This window comes from Dipodomys spectabilis, unplaced genomic scaffold (genome assembly GCF_019054845.1).
Source record: "Dipodomys spectabilis isolate Male_0828 unplaced genomic scaffold, ASM1905484v1 ptg000169l, whole genome shotgun sequence".
NCBI classification, from domain to species: domain Eukaryota; kingdom Metazoa; phylum Chordata; class Mammalia; order Rodentia; family Heteromyidae; genus Dipodomys; species Dipodomys spectabilis.
Window position 1 is genome coordinate 455,318 of NW_024870846.1, and position 18,212 is coordinate 473,529.

The following is an 18,212-nucleotide window of genomic DNA, read 5'->3' on the forward strand; positions in this document are numbered from 1 at the left end:
CTCCCACCAGTTCTCGCCTCCCAAGAGAACCTCTTTTGCCTTCCTGTCACTCATTTTTTTAGTGTATATTAATTGCACAGAGGGCTTTCGCTGTGGCATTTCACTAGGGCCTATGGGATAGTTTAATCAGACGAATCCCCTCTGTGGCTCCCCCCCCCCCCCGTCCCCGACTCCCCATCATGCCAGCTTTCAGTGAGATTCCTTATGCCATCTTTCATACCTACATGCAATTGATTTTAATATTATTTACACGCCTTGCATGTCCTGCTCCTTCTCATTCTCAGGCAGTCTCCAATTATAATAATCTTCTTCCTTTATGTATGCATGCATGTATCTATCTATATATTTTAGGTCTGGATTCCACATATGAGAGAAGCATGTGACTTTCTGAACCTGGCTTACATCCCTTAACATGATGCACGTTAGTTCTATACATCTTTCTGCAAATGATGTAATTTAATTCTTCTTTATGGCTGAATAATACTCCACTCTATCTATCTATCTATCTATCTATCTATCTATCTATCTATCTATCTATCTATCTATCTATCTATCTACCTTTTCTTTGTCCATTAATCAGTAAAGCATCTAGGTTGCTTCTATAGCTTGACTATAGCATGAGTGTGCAGGTGTCTTGATTGTATCCTGACTTACATTCCTTTGTATACATGCTAAAGTTGGTATCACTGGATCATATGGTAGTTTTGTTTTTAGTTGTTTGCAGCACTTCCATACTACTTTCCATAGTGGTGCTAATTTATTTTCTCACCAATAACTGGCTGGCCTATCCTTTGCCCAAACCAGACTGAGTTAATTATTTAATAATAAGCTTCACTATCTGGTAACAGGTTTTGGCTGTTCTTCCAGAGTTATGTTAGTTATACTCTTGGGCATTTTATATGTCTTATAAATTTGGAATCACTGGCCACAATTTTGAAAACAATCCTAGGGTGTTGATTCTGATGCAGGGGTTCTGAATTCAGGATCTCATGCTTGCTAGACAGGTGTTCATTCACTGGGACCATGCCTCCAGCCCTTTTTGCTGTTAAGATAAGGGACCAGCCTGAACTGTGGTCATCCTATTTATGTTTTCCACTGTAGCTTGGATGATGTGTACACATAACTCACCTGGCTTGTTCTTCAAGATAGGGTCTCACTAACTCTTATTCAGGCCGGTCATGAGTCACGATCCCATCTCTGCTTCCTAAGTAGGTAGACAGAAGCTACTTTAAAGGATTTGAATAGATTTCCTCAACTCCAACCCCCATTCTATGGCTTGAACTCAGAGCCTGGGTGTTGTCCCTTAGATTTTTCACTCAAGGCTAGTACCCTATCACTTGAGCCACAGCTCTACCTTCAGTTTGTTTTTTTTTTTGTTGTTGTTGTTGGTTAATTAGATGAAAGTCTCACAGACTTTTTTGCCTGGGCTGGCTTTGAATCGTGATCTTTAGATCTTAGCCTTTGAGACAATTCTTTTTTTGGGGGGGTGGGGTTCTGGTCGTGGGGCCTGAACTCTGGGCCTGAGTGCTGTCCCTCAGCTCTTCAGCTCAAGGCTCTACCATTTGAGCCACAGCACCACTTCTGGCTTTTTTTTCTTTTTGCTTATGTGGTGCTGAGGAATTGAACCCAGGGCCTCATGCATGCAAGGCAAGTGCTCTACCACTGAGCCACCTTCCCAGCCCCAGATCTTAGCCTTTGAATAGCTAGGATTACAGGCATGAGCCACTGGCACCTTGTGTACATAGCTTTTTGATATTCTTTTAAATTGTATATTTTAAAAATTTGAATATATTTTGCCAGTATATTAAAAATATTTTAGTTTTCTATATTGGCCTTGCATTAGAAATCTTAAGTTTACTTTTTAGTTAGAATATATACCTCAATTTCTTTGTGAATGATAATTACGTTTTTTACTTTTGAATAATTTTATCTTTATAATAATCAATTAATTACCTTATTATACTTGCTAGGCTCCCTTGTTGAGTTTTCAATGGAAGCAGTGGTAGTATGCATAGGGTATTTTTATGTGTGAAAATAGTGGTCTTTGTACAAGTAGTATACAGGCTGACAGTTCTTTTTTAGTTCAGTGTATTGGCCTTAAATTATTTCAAGTAAAACATTAGAATAAGACTTAAAATCATAATCAACATTACTTATGTAATTAAAATTATATGCATACAATCTTGTTGTCTAGAAATTCTTAGTCCTGTCTCATTTTACTTCCCTGTTTTTTAAAATATATATTTATTGTAAAAATGTTGTAGAGGGGTTACAGTTACATGAGTAGGGCAATGAGTACATTTCATAGCAAGCATTGTTACCTCCTCCTTTGTTTTTCCCCTACCATCACTTCCCTCCCCACCTCCCCAAATCCTCCCACCCCCACCCTGACATTGTAAAGTGTGTTTTCAACGTAGTGTCCTGTGCATATCATTGTCACAATGGGTCAGCCTGCATCCCCATTCAAGCATTCCTCCCTATCCCTTCCCCTCTCCAAATTACAAAAATGTATATACAAGATGCAGAACAGCAGCATCAAATCCAGTGAGAACAGGAATTATACAGTGGGAGAAAACATTCAAAAGAAACAAAAGAATCACATAGTGCATTATAAATACATTAAACACACTAGCAAGAAAGAAAAAACACTGTATCCCTGTTTTGGGGTACATTTTGCTTAGCATTATCTCATGTGGTCATATGTACATAGCCTTTGACCTCCTCTGCTAGTCCTAGACATGTACTAGTCATTGCAGAAAGATTTATCTGCTCTCCATTTCCACCATGCCCTGTCTTCAAGGAGGTGTACAGAATGTTTCTTGCAAACACGTTAAAAAAGAAGATTGCCCCCACTAGTTAATATACAATAATTACTGATCAATTAATTAATAATCAATTAATCTACTCATTCTAAAGATCCCTGATCTAGATCCTAAGAGGATATCTTAGAGACTCACAGCGGCGGCGGTGGAAGGCGGAGTTGTGGAAGGGGACCGGGGACCTGTCAGCCATCCTCCTTGGGGTGAGTATTTGCCTTCCTTCCCACATCAGCACAGGGACTATTGTCCTTACTATAATTGTCTTCTACTGTGACAGTTTTGAAATAAGAAAAAAGTAGAGACTGCTGAGCTAGTGGGCTAGGAAAAGCCTAATGACAGGGAGCTGTGAAGACGCAGAAATGAGTTTAGGGAAGGTAAGAATCCAAGCAGGACGTCTACCAGTGACTCCGGGTGTGCAGCAGGAGCCTCCTGGTCATGAGCGCAGCCCGCCCGTGAGCAGAGGGAGCGGCTGGGGAGCTGGTGCATGTCGATGGTGATGGTGTGAACCGCACTGGGCAGCGAGGCCCGGTGCAGAGCCCCGGCTGGGCCTTGGAAGGTTGGGAAGGGTCAGAGTGGCTCAAGGGGAGACTCCAGAGGGAGTGCTGGTTGAAGGGAGAGTATTTTGGAAGATGTGAGAGGAGGAGAAGGAATAGGGGTGGGACTCTGCGTCCTGACCACAACACATGAGCTGCTGTTCCCAGTGAAAACGCGTGGGATGTACCGTAGGGGAGGGGGCAGTCTCTCTCCTAAGAGCAGCGGGGCCCAGGGTAGACTTAAGAACGCCAAGGCCAGAGGAACAGCTCTGAAATGGGACAGAGGCGGGCGGTGGGGGGGGGGGGGGGTGGCGGGCGGGGGGTGTACAGAGAAAAACATAGAGAACATACACTGGAAGGGATGTTGAAACAAGGAACATCGGTGTCCGCCGAAGGGTATTGCATCTTAAAAAAAAAACTAGCACATCCATTTCTTTTTTGTATATGTTTTTATATGTTTTTTATTGTAAAGATTGTACAGGTACATGAATAAGGTAATGAGTACATTTCCTATCGAGCATTGCTACCTCCTCCTTTATTTTTCCCCTACCATCCCTTCCCTCCCCACCTCCCCAACTCCTCCCTCCACCATGAAGTTGTGAAGTTCCTTTTCAATATAGTGTCTTGTACATCTCATTGTTACAGTGGGTCAACCTGTATCCATTTTGTTATTTCCCTTCCCCTCCCCAAATTAGAAAAATGTATATACAAGATGCAGGACACTGGACTCAAATACAGTGAAAACAGGGGGTTATACCATGGGGGAAGAACATACAAAAGAAACAAAAAAATCGCACAGTACATTATAAGTACATTAAAAACAACAGCAAGAAAGATAAAACCACTTGTGTCCCTGTCTTGGGATTGATTTCGCTTAACATCATCTTATATGGTCGTATGTACATAGCTTTTTACCTTTTCTGCATATATTCCAGTGACATTAAAAAATACGAATGATGGTAATTAAATATTCCTTTGAATTTTCTTAAAGAGCTGTAGTAAAAATAAATATTTTTTAAAAATCTATAAATCAAATTGCAAGTGTGCAGACAGGTGCATACGGGAGCCAAGGCTGTGAGTGGAAGGCGGATATGCTGGAGTAGAGGGGAGCCCTTCATGGAGTTGCTGCGTAGCAACAGTGACTCGTCTCCACACCCTTGTTGAAGGCTGAAGCTGAGACTAGTCCACTTTCTTTGATGAACTAGTAGAGGCAGGAGGAATGGTTGGAGGGTTGGCAGGAAAAACTGGATTTTGGAGGTATAATGTCCTATTAAGTATTTATTGCCCCTTTGGTAGTGTCATTTGCCTGACATCAGGGAGGTTGTTGGGTGTTTAGAAATTAATGGTCCTTGGCACAGTGTCTGATAGACTCTACAGTGTTTATTGAATGAAGTAAAGTGAGAGATTTCTCAGTTAATGGACAAAATACTTGAGAACAAGAGTGTTTTTAAGCCATACGAACCAACAAAAATAGACTTTTTTTGTTTGTTTGTTTGTTTGTTTGTTTGTTTTTGCTTTGGTCCTGGGGCTTGAACTCTGGGGCTGGGAGCTGTCCTTGGGAGCTAGCTCAAGGCTAGCATTCTACCACTTGAGCCAAAGCCACAGTGCTACTTCTGATTTTCTGGTGGTTTATTGGAAATGAGAGTCTCAGGGACTTTCCTGCCCAGGCTGGCTTTGAACTGAGATCCTCAGATCTCAGCCTTCTGAGTAGCTAGGATTACAGGCATGAGTCACCGAGGCTGGTTTAGACAGATTTTTTTTTTTTTAAAAGAAAGAGTGGGTTTGTGTTGTCTATTATGTGCATATGGATATGTGTGTGTGTGTGTGTATGTGTGTGTGTGTGTGTGTGTGTGTGTGTGTATGCTGTTGGTGAAGCAGCATGACCAATCCCTTTTCTAGTTATATTTTCTAGTAAGGTCAGTTCTTTTATTTTAAATTTTGTTATTTGCTTTGGAACCACAATGTAATAGACTGCCCAATACAATTTATTACCAAATGTGGCTTGTCAGGTCACAGCACTACCACAGCACAGTGGTGGTAAAGTTTGCATTTCTCTGATGTCTTCATCTGTCTGTAAAAGCCTGTGGTTCCCACCCCAACTGCACACCTTGTGTCTCTCAGGGAAAGATATCTGATATCTGGTCCTTAGTCCATAGATGCTGACTCTCTTTGCCTGGAGTAGGAGTTGGGACTAAGTTTTTTTAAAAAATCATTTCCCTCTAATGTGCTTTCAAGATGCAAAATCATTGCTCTAGAAAGGATTTAAAAAATATTGTAAAGGGGCTGGGAAGGTGGCTCAGTGGTAGACCGCTTGCCTTGCATGCCTGAGGCCCTGGGTTTGATTCCTCAGCACCACATAAGCAAAAAGAAAAAAGCCGGAAGTGGCGCTGTGGCTCAAGAGGTAGAGCGCTAGCCTTGAGCTGAAGAGCTGAGGGACAGCGCCCAGGCCCAGAGTTCAGGCCCCATGAGCAGACCCCCCCCCCAAAAATATTGTCAAGGTGATGTGCAGAGGGGTTACAGTAACATAAGTCAGGTATTGAGTACATTTCTTTTTGAACAGAGTCACTTCTTTCTTTGTTTTCTGCCAGGTTTTTCCCTCCCAATGCCACTCCCCCACAAGTTGCACAGTTCATTTTTAATGTAGTGTCTAGTGACTATCACTGTTGAATGAGTTCCCTTTGTTCCCTCATTTCTGTGCTTCCCCTTCCCCTCTTCAAATCAGATAAGCTTAAGTACAAGACAAAAGATACAGAAATGAAAAACAGGGACAAAAGGGGAAAAACAGAAACAAACTCAACTAAACAAAAAGTAAAATAAAAATGCTACTTTTCCATAAGAAATGGAGTTCCATTTTGATGAGTATAATTTTATATGATCATAAGCACATAGCTATTAAGCCCTTGTGATCCTCTCCTAAGAATATCATTTCTTTGGTCTCACTGTGAATGTTTAGAGTCCTTAAACAGGATTTTTCCCCTGAATGATTCTCAATATCATTGGAGATGAAGGAAGGTACTCTCATGCCCCAGCCCCTCTGACTGGTCATAATTCATTATACTTTGTCACTTCATCATTTTAATTCCTTCCATAGTCTTATTTTGTGCTTCTACTTCTAGTCTTTATATTGGTTAATTTGGGTGTCTTAAATGGTCAGGTTCCAAAAAAGCATTTCTCATTGCTTTTTGGAGATGTTGGAATTCCAACTTGTTTCCCCTCTGCCGAAGTGCATACTTATTTGAGCTGTAATTAAAATACACTTGTTGACAACTTCAAGTATATGATTTATAGCTATAAGGAATATATAAAGAATGAAGCCCTCAGTTTTGACATAAAGTTTGCATGCCATTTTTATTAGGGAACTTATCATTGAGAAACCAAAGGTTGTTTCACTGGAAATACAAACTGTAATGACTAGGGAGAGGCAGGGAGAGAGAGCTAGAGCTATAAATTAAGGACTTCAGAAACTCATTTTGCATAGGTCCTTGTTCAGCAGCCTTTGTGTCTCCAAGAGCTGGGTAAGTTTTTTCTCTCCAGCTTAAGACTTTTGTATTGTGAGCACAGCATGTGTGTTGATTTGAAATAAATATTTTTATTGTGCGTAGACATTCTTTGAGGTGGCTTTATTTAACTCAATACTTACAAGGCCATGGTGCTGGATCTTCTTTGTTTTATTTGACTGAAAGTTGATTTGTTTGTGATTAAACCTTCCAAGAGTCTCTGTAAGGGAACTGACTGGAAATGGAAGCTGGGTGCAGTGTGGGTTTCCTTAGGGGATTAACCTCAAAGGCATCCAGAGTACATGGGTTTTCAATAACTTTATTCTGCACTCATTTTAATTTTTCCTTCAGGAGTCTTTTAAAAAGCTTTTATTAAATAGTTACAAAGCAGGTAGTGAAGAAACCAAACAGCATGCTCATGTTGTTATTTTGGTAATATGAGCTGCTCTTATAATTTGTTTATTTTTGTGTTTGAGAGAGAGAGAGAGAAAATCTGTTAGGTCACAAGTAAAACCAGAACAACCCAGAAAAATACCAAGAGCAAATCCTTGTACATTCTTTAATGACCTATGCCTAGTTGCATTAATAATCCCTTGCTTTTTAGGGAAAAATTCAGCCCAGAGTCACGTTTTCAAGGGGTGAATGGTTGGGGCTTAAGAGAATGAGTCTGGGCTGCCACCTTCTGGCTTGGATTTTGGGTCATCTGATAAACAGGAAGCATCAGATAAAGGTGTGAGCGCTTTCTTATTGTTAGCCTGGATTGGGGACACTGCTTAGACTTGGGGCTAGCGGGGGTGGGGGGGTTGGGGGGGGTGGGGGGAGAGGGCTTCCCAACTCCACGTTCTCACAGGCCGAGCAGCTGCCAAGCCAGATCTCAGTAGAATGCAGGGTTGCGTGTGGGAAACTTATCTCCACGAGGTCGGCGTGTTCAGACAGAGAACAGGAGAGAGAAAACCATTAAGGAATTAACCCTGCTCCCTAGGGAAGCCAGGGGACTTCATCCCCCTTGAGGAGGGGGCCGAGGCGGACACAGGAATCTTGCACTGGGGGCGTCATCACCTTTTTCTGGACCCAGGGAGGAGAGATCCTGAGACTCAGAGAAATGGACCCCAAATCTTCAGTGTTAACTTGCTATTGTTGCGGTTCCAGGTCTGCTCCAAGTCGTCATGGCTCCTTTCAGTGCAGCCTCCGCTCAATTCGGCTTCGCTCTTTTCAAAGAGCTCAAGGAAATACAAGACGGCAACATCTTCTTTTCCCCACTGGGCATCTCAACCGCCATTGGCATGATTCTCTTAGGGACCCAGGGAGCCACCGCCTCCCAGTTACAGAAGGTGGGCGCCGCCTCCCTGGCTTTGCGTGCAGGGTCTGGGTTCTGGGCGGGCGCTGACGTGTCCCACATTCCCTGGAAAAGATGCTCATCTCGCCCCATACACCAGGAAACAGACCGCGAGACATGCAGTGCCTTCAGGAGTGTCTCATTCCTTTCCCCAAACATCATCACACATGCCCCTTGATGCTTGGGACGCCTTTGAGTCGGCGCTGAGTGAGTAGTGGCCTTGTTCAAAGCCACGACTCTCCTAATTAAAGTCAGGACATGAAAGACAAAAAGGACTGGGAGGAGCAGCTCAGTGTAAAGCACACATCAAAGATGAACACAGAGACAGCTCCAGGGAGGAGATGCATGGGCAACTCACATCCTCTGGGGACTTTGAAAGGAGAGAGCTAGCTCTGAGATGTCTAGTCCACTCACCCTTTCCCCTGATAGGCTCTGTGATGTTTGCCCTTCTCTGATCTGCCATATTTTCTCTCTACCAGGTGTTTTACTCTGAAAAAGACACAGAAAGCCTTATGGCAATGACTGAAGACAAAGAGGTGGGAATATATATTTTACAACCTTTTTGTATGTTTGCTTTTAAGGTTGGTTTATTGAGACAAAGGACAGGCAAAGTCACAAAAGAGTAACACATTGACTTATTGATACCTGTGACCAACTTACCAATATTATAAGTCACGATCAACTTATCAAGTAACACTTACGAATAAGCAATAACACTCAAGTGGCCACATAAAGTTGCTGAATGGACTAGCCCACTTTTTGTTGCTATACAAACACACTGTTGTCTGGGTACTTTATAAAAGGAAGAGGCTCTTCAGCTTAACGTGTTGGAGACTGCACATCCATGCTTGGATGGTCTTCTGTGTTCAGTTTCTAGTACAGTACGTTGCACGTACCTTTGTCGATAAGGGGAAGGAGAGCTTGCCGCATGCCGAAGGAGGACAAGCTCAGGGCTGTCCTTGCTCGAGGACAACCCAGTCATGCAAGAACGAGCACACTTTGTGAGGTAGTGTTAGTCTTTGCTGAGGACAGTATCTCTGGGGATCTAGCCACAGGTCCCTCGAGGATCTCTTTCTCTGCCTCTTATTATCATAGAACCGGGCAACCAAAGCCTTTAGAAAATGATCTCTGGGAGACAAACCACTTTCAACTCAGAGTGCATGACAGTAGTAACAGATATTTAAAGGTGAAGAGGAGACTACCACCTTAATGGACAATAACTACTATAAGGACTAGTAGATGGAAACGTTCTTACCACAGTGTAGAGGGGCTTTGGAATTTGAGCTCTGAGTTCTAGCATTGACTCAGTAACACTAGGGCTAGGCTCCCTTGGACAAGTTACTACCATCCTTGAGGCTCAGTAATGTGTCTAGTAGGAATCTGGAACACACAGGTGATAGAGTGGTGATGATCGCTGTTGGTGATATTATCAGTAAATTTCATCCATGCTTGGTCCCTTCTGCTGCTACGTTATTTTAAAAATATTGCACAGGACAATTGGTCTTCTGGGTTCTCTTCCAGCTCTGGTGCTTTTGTGTAGCTTGGTTATTCTTGCCAAATGGGAGCAGGGGAGTAAGTCCATTGGGTCCTGGCTGATAGATGGTCAGAATTTCCAGGACGGGCGCAATTGCTCATTGCTCTGACGGTTGTCATCATCCAGTTCGGTGCCCTCCTAAGGGCACAGTTCAAACCACCCAGAAATGTGAGCTGTTCATTTCATAATCGCCAAAGGCTGGGTTTTCTGGGCGGCTCAGCTGCTTCTGTGGAGAGTCAGGTTATGTTCTAGGCTTTGCTCAACAGAGCTCAACAGAATTGGCTGGGCATTGTTTCCAGGATGCTTTCCATCCCAAGTGTGGTAGTTCATGCAGAACCTTCATGCAGGTTCGCCAAGGGCACATTCTCATGCTCCTCTCAGGATGGAGGCTTGCTGACTGGGTGGGGCACAGCCTCTACAATCCTGGGAAGCAGCTCTGTCCCTTCCCTGGTGTTTTGTGGGAACTGCAGTTACAAGGAATGGTAGCCATTCTAGGGGCCATCAAACTCTTAACCTTAACCTCACAATGCTATCTAATAGGGAGGAGCTCTCATTTATACATTTATCAAAAAGGCATTTGCATTTCTTTTCTGGTTAATTTGATAGTTTGATAATTTGATAATTTGGGAAAAGTGGCTTAAAGCATCTGCTCCTAGCACCTTGCTAGTGTCACTTACTGAGAGTTTCTTTTTCTTTTTTTCTTTCTTTTTGGTTAGTTGTAGGCCTTGAGCTCTGGTCCTGGGTGCTGTCTCTGAGCTCTTTAGCTCAAGGCTAGCACTCCACCACTTGAGCCATAGCACCACTTCCAGTTTTCTGGTGGTTCCTTGGAGATAAGAGTCTCACAGACTTTCCTGCCTGGGCTGGCATTGAACTGCGACGCTCAGATCTCAGCCTCCTGAGTAGCTAGGATTACAGATGTGAGCCACCGGCACCTGGCACTGAGAGTTTCTTGCATGAAGATTTACACATAGCTGCTGTTGTTAGGTCATGCTTGCCTCTGCTTGTCTGAATGAATGTTAAACTATATACTGAATTAGAAGCAGATACTTTTCTCAACCCTTTGAAGACAACATTCCATCCTTTATTTCTAATATTACTGTCACTAAGTTGATTTAATTGGCATCCTTCATAGGTAATTTATCTCAGCTCTTTTATTAAAAAATTACTACAATGTGTCTAGGCAGGTATTTCCTTTATTATTTATCATAACTTTGATTTGCTTCATGTTCTGAATATGAAAATATATACCTTTTTTAATTCATTCTCAAATGCTTCATTTTTGAGGGAGGAGGTAGGTACTGGAGTATGAACTAAAGGCTTTCCACTGGCTGGGCAAGTATTCTGTCATTATAGCCAGGCTTACAGACTGTTTTCTGCTTTATTTATTTTCAGGGAGGGATTTTTTTTGGGGGGGGCAGCTTTGGATCATGATTCTCCTACCCATGCCTCTCTTGCAGCTGGGATTACAGCTGTGGACCATCATATCTGGCTTGTTCGTTGAGAAAGGGGCTTTGTAACTTTTTGTTTGGACTTGTCTTGAACTGCAATCCTACTCTTCATTCCTATAGGAGCTGGGATTACAGCATTATACCTAGCCTTACTTAAATCTTTAATAATTCATTTCCCCCATTTTCTACTTTCTTGATTTTTGAAAAAATACTAGAATTTTATTCTATTGCCCATATATATATATATATATATATATATTATTCTATTCTCTCTCTATATACATACATACATATATATATATATATATATATGTAGTCCCTACTTTTTGTTTTTGTGTTGAGTTTTGAGACAATTGCTTAGCTCAAGCTTTAGTTTACTTAGTAATATCTGTCAGGCAGTTTAATCCTTTATTCAGGTATTTTTGTTTCCTTGAGAGAATTTTCCATGCAACCTAGTCTGTCTGAATTTCTGTAACATTGGCTGCCCTTGAACTTTTCTTCCCCTTGCCTCAGTTTCTTGACTAGAGGCCAGGACTAGAGGCACATTTCACCATGCTTACCTCCATGTATGGAGATTTTATATTTAATACATATTGAGCAATATCTATTTCTAGAAATTTTAGCTCATTGTTAAACCAATCTAAACACAGAATAGTTACTTGTTCCTTAAATATACTTTCTCTTTCAAAGGGGTTAACCTTCTCACTATAATTTTATTTCTCAAGGGGATAATGATAACATCAACTTCTAAATTCCTTGTGGCATTTTTATAAATTTTCTTTTTTTTTTTTTACTGACTTTTGATTTGGAACCTGTTTGTTCATGATTTATAATTTTGGAATATGAGTTCATTTTTGACTCATACTCTGTGAGTTCAGTGAAGCCTGTGATAGAATCCTTTTTCTAATGAATATATATACATGTGTGTGTGTGTGTGTGTGTGTGTATTTTTTGTGGAGTAAGGTCTTTGGGTATTACTAACTCAGGACCAATTTAAGTCATTTTCTTCGCTTAGGTTTCCCAGGATATAGAGGTAACAAAGTCAAACACAAAACCTGTTTGACAGCAGGCCTCTCTTTCCTTCCTTCCCCCCATTATCAGGTCAACTCAGTTACAACTTGTTTCTAGGAGAAATATGCTTACATCAACCCCTCCTCGCCCAAAGGCTCCAATACCTTGACCTGCTCATAGCACACCCCAGTCATTATAGGTAGTCAACAATAATGATTGTCAGCTACTTAAGGCTTAGTAATAGGAAGCAGTTGAAGGTCAAATTCAACCTCAGAGGCTTTTGCTACATTTTCAATTTGAATGTTTTTAAAGAATGTTTATTACTTATTCACAAAGATTAACTTGTCTACTAGTTGTCAGATACTGTTAGGCATTGGGGAACCAGAAAGGAAATAAAATGACAAAGCAAAGAAAGAAATGAACAATGGTACATGTAGAGGAAGATATTCATTCCATTCTCCAGGAACAGGTTGTTCACTGCAGATCTATAAATTCTCTCTCTTGTCTGCACTGTGAGTTGAAACAGACAGACACCATGCAACAGTCAGTGGGAGAATGACCCCCTCAGGGTCAGCTGGCTTTGCCATAGAGAGCTTTCTAGAACTCCACCAGAAACCTCATAGACTCTACAGGATATCCATAAAAGTATGATTCTCTTCACCTGCCTAGGATCAGGGATAAATCTTATTTTAGTCCAATGTCTAGCTCTATCAAGTAGCTACACAATTCATCAAGGAAGACTATTTTTATCAGTGATCTACAACATAAAGGTATAAACTTTATATATGATAAGAGATTACCTAGAGATTATGTATGAATCATACTGGACAGTTGAATTTATGACCAAAAGTACAGCCTAAATTAGAAAAATTGTAGTGCTGCGTTAGTGGCAAGCCTTCCTGTGGAGTGAAATTAGATGTGACTTGATTATGATTTGTATAGAAGTCAAAAAATAGTCATGAATATGCCAGAAAAAAACACATGCTCTACCTTCAAGGGTGTCAAACTCATGAAAAAAAATAGGCTTTCTTTTGCCAATAGAACTCAATGAGTTTTTGTGTTTGAAGACTGAGAAGACAGAAGAGATACACCAACAATTCCAAAAGCTTTTGACTGAAATGAGGAAACTCACGAATGATTATGAACTGAACATAAGCAACAGGCTGTTTGGAGAACAAACCTACCTCTTCCTTCAAGTAAGTGACTGTGTTTATAGCACCTTGACTGGTAGCCACAAATGGTCAAATGTCACTGTTAGCACCCGAGATCCTGGGGACAATCTGCCTAGGTTGTCTGCCTGGATCCATTTAAATCATGGTGGTCTCTATGGTCTGCTGTCCAGACATTTGGCTGCTTTTGAGTGCTGGGAATTTTGTACCTGGTCTATTTTGCCTCAGTCTCTTTACATTTATATAAAAATGTGCAGAGGGGTGATCTAAATCATCATCCTAAGGTTTTGAACATTTGTTCTTGTGTTAGTTGTCCTAACAAGCAGAGACATTTATTTGGAGATGTTGACAATTGGTAAATTGACTTTCAACTTCTTTCTATTTCTTCCCTATTTCTCCTATAGAAATACTTAGATTATGTTAAAAAATATTACCATGCATCCCTGGAACCTGTTGATTTTGTAAACGCACCAGATGAATGTCGAAAGAAGATTAATTCCTGGGTTGCAAGCCAAACAAATGGTAGAGTATGGATAGTTTCTTCACCATTAAAAAACAAAAACAAAAACAAACCAACTACCAGAAAACACTTCTTGCCCACTGGCTTTGAGTGAGATCCGTGGGCTTGCAGGGCACCAGGGAGACGTGTGGGGAGGGGACTGGAGATGAATTCTGCAGAGCTGAAAAGGAAAAGGTGGGCAGAGGGGAGGGGGAGGACACTGCCAATGTGGAGAGACTCAAGGGGAAGCAGCCACGGGGGAGCAATGGAGAATTATTTGTGCATGACCGTAAGACACGTGCCTTTAGGACTCCTGAAAATGCGACCATGCTTGCCTTAGGCTTATGATCTTTTCTTAATCGGAGGTGTGGTTTTGTTTCTTTTTTCCTTTTCTTTCCCCATGCGTCTGAGTGCCTTAATCATCATTATAGAGAATTTCATGTCTTTTTGATAAGTGAGAAACAGATCCTTCAAAGACCATCCAAACTTATCTTTGCTACCTGTGGCTGAGGTTACCTGGTCTTGTCTCCATTTGAGCATCATGCAGGGCAGGTATAATTTTCAGACCATCCAGCAGAGAATTTGGTGTATCTCTCACCCTGCCTTTTTCTCTTATCCCTTAGTATGAGCCAAACATAAAATCCTGGAGAGTAATGTTAATATAGATATATACTTTGAGTAATGTTAATATAGATATATACTTTGATGTGCAATAAAAGGCACTATTTGGAGTGCTCAGTTGCCTTTTTATTTCAGTTATTAAGAAGCTCACGATGATTACAGAGTGCATGTCTCATCTTGCTTCATCTAAATAGAGAAAATACAGAAAATAAGAGTCTATCCAGAGGTAGTCGGAACAGTATGATCTAGAGTTTAGTGTGGGAGGAACCAAAACCCAGAGCCTAAAATATCAAGTCCTTATGCAATACAATCAGTAGCATCTGAATCTCAGGTAGGGCCTACATCATGTAGGTTTGTATAATAATTAACAATGGGTACTGGTGGTGTGCTGGGTAGAGTTTTGAGGTTTTGTATCTATTAAATCATTCCCTCCTTCAATGACCCTACGATGGAGATTTGATGCTGACATTAAGCTCAGAGAGCTTCATAACTTGCCTAGGGTTTCTCTGCACATTTCTCTGCATTCTCATGAGGCAACGTGAACTCAGAGCCTGGACAGGCAGCCACTAACCCAGTGTATCCCCTAGGAATGAAGAGATAATGGGAGAGTGAGATCTCTACACCCTCTCTTCAAGTGAACCCTTTGTTGGAAAGGCCTGTAGGTTAATATCAGTCCAGTCTGTCTGCTTTGTTTCTGCTGCACATTAACAGACTTTTCTGTTTGTTTGCAGAAAAAATCAGTGACCTCTTTCCAGAAGGCTCCCTTAACAGCTCAACCAAGCTGGTGTTGATAAACACTGTGTATTTTAAAGGGCAGTGGGACAGGGAGTTTAAGAAAGAAAATACCAAAGAGGAAGAATTTTGGGTGACTAAGGTATGAGGCTTCATTTATTCAGTGTGCTTATGTGGAACGTAAGTCTTATCTGAGCAAAGATATGCTGTTAGACAGCAAGTGTTCATTCTGTGACTCTAATCCTGAGCAGTATTTTAGGTCAAACTGGTCCTTTCAGTGAGCAGCTTGGTAGCTGTGCTCTCACTCTTACGTCTTTGACATCGGATGCTCTGTTGGTTTGTTACAGAGCACAAGTAAACCTGTGCAGATGATGGCACAGAGACAAAAACTCAGTTTCGCCTCCCTGGAGGACCTGCAGGCCAAAATTGTGGGGATTCCATACAAGAACAATGACCTCAGCCTGTTCGTGTTTCTGCCCAATGACATAGATGGTCTGGAGAAGGTAAACAAAACACCTCCTGGTCTATTTCCTTAGACTTCTCATCATTTCCAAGGCTTTTCAGGAAAGCCACTGAGTGAGCCTGCTCATGACGTCTGAGTGGATACTGGTGCCCAGCATATCACGTAGAAAGTGTACCTCATCCTGCAGCCATAGATGCATATCTAATGAGGAATATTGATCAGTAGTAACTTGATTAAGATGAACCACTTAGCTGAAGTGAACATTGAAGGTTAATGTGGGAGTTCCGAAGATTCTCTCACATTCGAAGAATGTGGTTAGTACGTATAGACTCTCCTTTCCTGGGAAACTATTATAGAAGCACCGATAGAGCCAATTTTGCTGCTATTCAGCAGGCCCTTGGAGCTTTGACTTTTTTCCTTGGACCCTTAGTATAAAATTCATTGACTTAGACCCACCCACTTTATAATTTTACATTTTGTATTCTGGAAGTCAGGAAGAGTTTGGTTCAAATTCTTGTTCTTTTAAATTCTTTATCATGAAACCTCTTAACTTCCTTAAATCTTAGTATTTTCCCATCTGTTAATTGGGCTCCATGGTGCTCTATGGGTTGTGTTGTGTGGTTAGCAAAACATAGCCTGGAATGTGCACAGAACATAGAATGCACTCCACACATTATAGCCCTTGGCTGGGAAGCTTCTCTAGTGGCATTATAAATTGGAGAAATCTTCAGAACAAGTGGCAATATATATGAGAGGTTTAAGAGTATTTATACTCTTAAGTCAAAAGATTCAAGTGTAGTAATTACTCTTAGGAAGTAATTCAAAGATAAAAATTGCCTCTGAGTCAAAATCAGTAATTTCAACATCAAATACATTAGGATACCCAGTTTGAAATTTCCAAAGTGCTGCTTTTGTGTCTTCTCGATCTATCAGAATTCCCCACAATGCCTGATACATGCTACATATTTGAAAAGTGAATGGATTGATGAATGTTGGCCAGAATTTATCAACTGGTAGAAGGAATGTTAACAAAAGCAGTTTGGAGACATTTGGGGGAGATATGCAATAATGTGGAAAACTGAATTTTATAAAAGGGTGTTCCTGGTGGCTGCAATTATATATAAATACATACTATATCAAGTGCATGTGTTATATTACATATGACCATGTGTATGGATATACATACATTTATACATGTATACCACATGGAACACATGTGCACTCATAACAGCTGTACATCTATTACATGCATTCATGTAACACATATTAATATACAGTATGTATATCAGTATCTTCACATATATGATTCACTTTGTATTCATATACACACACACACACACAATCACAAATACTAGAGGTGGATAATAAGATAAGAAATGACATTTTAAAGGTAGTATGGTGATGCATGTCCATAGTCCCAGCACTCAGGAGGCTGAAGCAGAAAAGTTGCAAGTTCAGAGCCAGCCTGGGCAGCCACACAATGAGACCTGTGTCACAAATAAAATCAGAAACCCAAACTTTACCAAAACCCAAATGACAGTTTTCAATCTTTAAAAATGTAGCGGGTTTTCATGACTGCACAGATAGAGAGATGGAATCATGAAATGGAGAAACGTTAAGACAATTTAGCCTTCTACATACAGAGTCACATGGTGGAGTGCATGTCGGAGACACATCCTTTCTCATGGATACAAATCGGGGTTAGCCTTTCTGAAATGTTTAACTGATAACCGCGCTGATCTGGCTTCCAACCCTGTCGTAAACAGATCATAGACAAACTGAATCCTGAGAAGGTGGTGGAGTGGACCAGCCCTGGGCGCATGGAGGAGAGGATGGTGGACCTCCGCCTGCCCCGGGTGGAGGTGACCGATGCCTATGACCTGGAGCCGGCGCTGCGCGCGCTGGGGATGTGCGCAGCCTTCAGCGAGCACGCCGACTACTCGGGGATGTCCGTGCGCTCCGGGATCCGCGCGCAGCACCTGCTGCACAGGTCTGAGCTGCTGCTGAGTGAGGATGGCGCACAGGCGGCAGCCGCCACGGGTGTGGACTTCGCCCTATTCTCGGCCCCCAGCCAGGAACATGTCCACTGCAACCATCCCTTCCTGTTCTTCATCAAGCACGCCAAATCCGACAGCGTCCTCTTCTTTGGAAGGTTTTCTTCTCCTTGAGGAGTGCCTCTGAATTTTGTCCTACATCTTGCCTTCGGCTTTAGGATTAAATCTGTGATGGAAGGGCTGTAGCCAGGTTTATTGATTAGTGATCTTGTCCCTTCCTTTGAAAACAAAGCAGGGTTGCATACGTTTTGTGTGTCCTCTGGGGAGCAAGGCCCCTCTGGGGGGAATGCATTCCTTGGGATTCTGAACACTCCTTTTGGTTCCAATGTTTTGACCTCATACTCCATTTGCATGTTTCTTTTTTCTTTTCCAGAGGATATTTTGATAATCTGGGCCTAGGAAAGGTAATTTAGAAATATTAGCAAACTACAAAATAAGATTCAAGAAGCCAGATAGAATTTTCTTTCTTTCTTTTTTTAAAAATTAAATTGTTATT

General features: G+C 41.5%; 1 protein-coding gene across 1 annotated transcript; it reads left to right on the forward strand.

Moving 5' to 3' along the window:
* The first annotated feature begins 8,015 nt into the window (after nucleotides 1-8,015).
* On the forward strand, nucleotides 8,016-17,830 carry LOC122119452 (serpin B13-like). Its single transcript, XM_042693509.1, has 7 exons — nucleotides 8,016-8,180; nucleotides 8,665-8,721; nucleotides 13,246-13,374; nucleotides 13,752-13,869; nucleotides 15,199-15,341; nucleotides 15,547-15,702; nucleotides 17,429-17,830. The coding sequence occupies exons 1-7, from the start codon at nucleotides 8,016-8,018 to the stop codon at nucleotides 17,828-17,830; spliced, it is 1,170 nt and encodes a 389-aa protein (XP_042549443.1).
* Nucleotides 17,831-18,212: the final 382 nt, after the last annotated feature.

Excerpts from the sequence above, each read along its gene's own strand:
- LOC122119452 (XM_042693509.1), top strand. The coding sequence starts at position 8,016 with ATGGCTCCTTTCAGTGCAGCCTCCGCTCAATTCGGCTTCGCTCTTTTC. Across the intron at positions 13,870-15,198 it reads GGTTGCAAGCCAAACAAATG|AAAAAATCAGTGACCTCTTT; the intron begins GTAGAGTATGGA and ends GTTTGTTTGCAG. Across the intron at positions 15,342-15,546 it reads AAGAATTTTGGGTGACTAAG|AGCACAAGTAAACCTGTGCA; the intron begins GTATGAGGCTTC and ends GGTTTGTTACAG.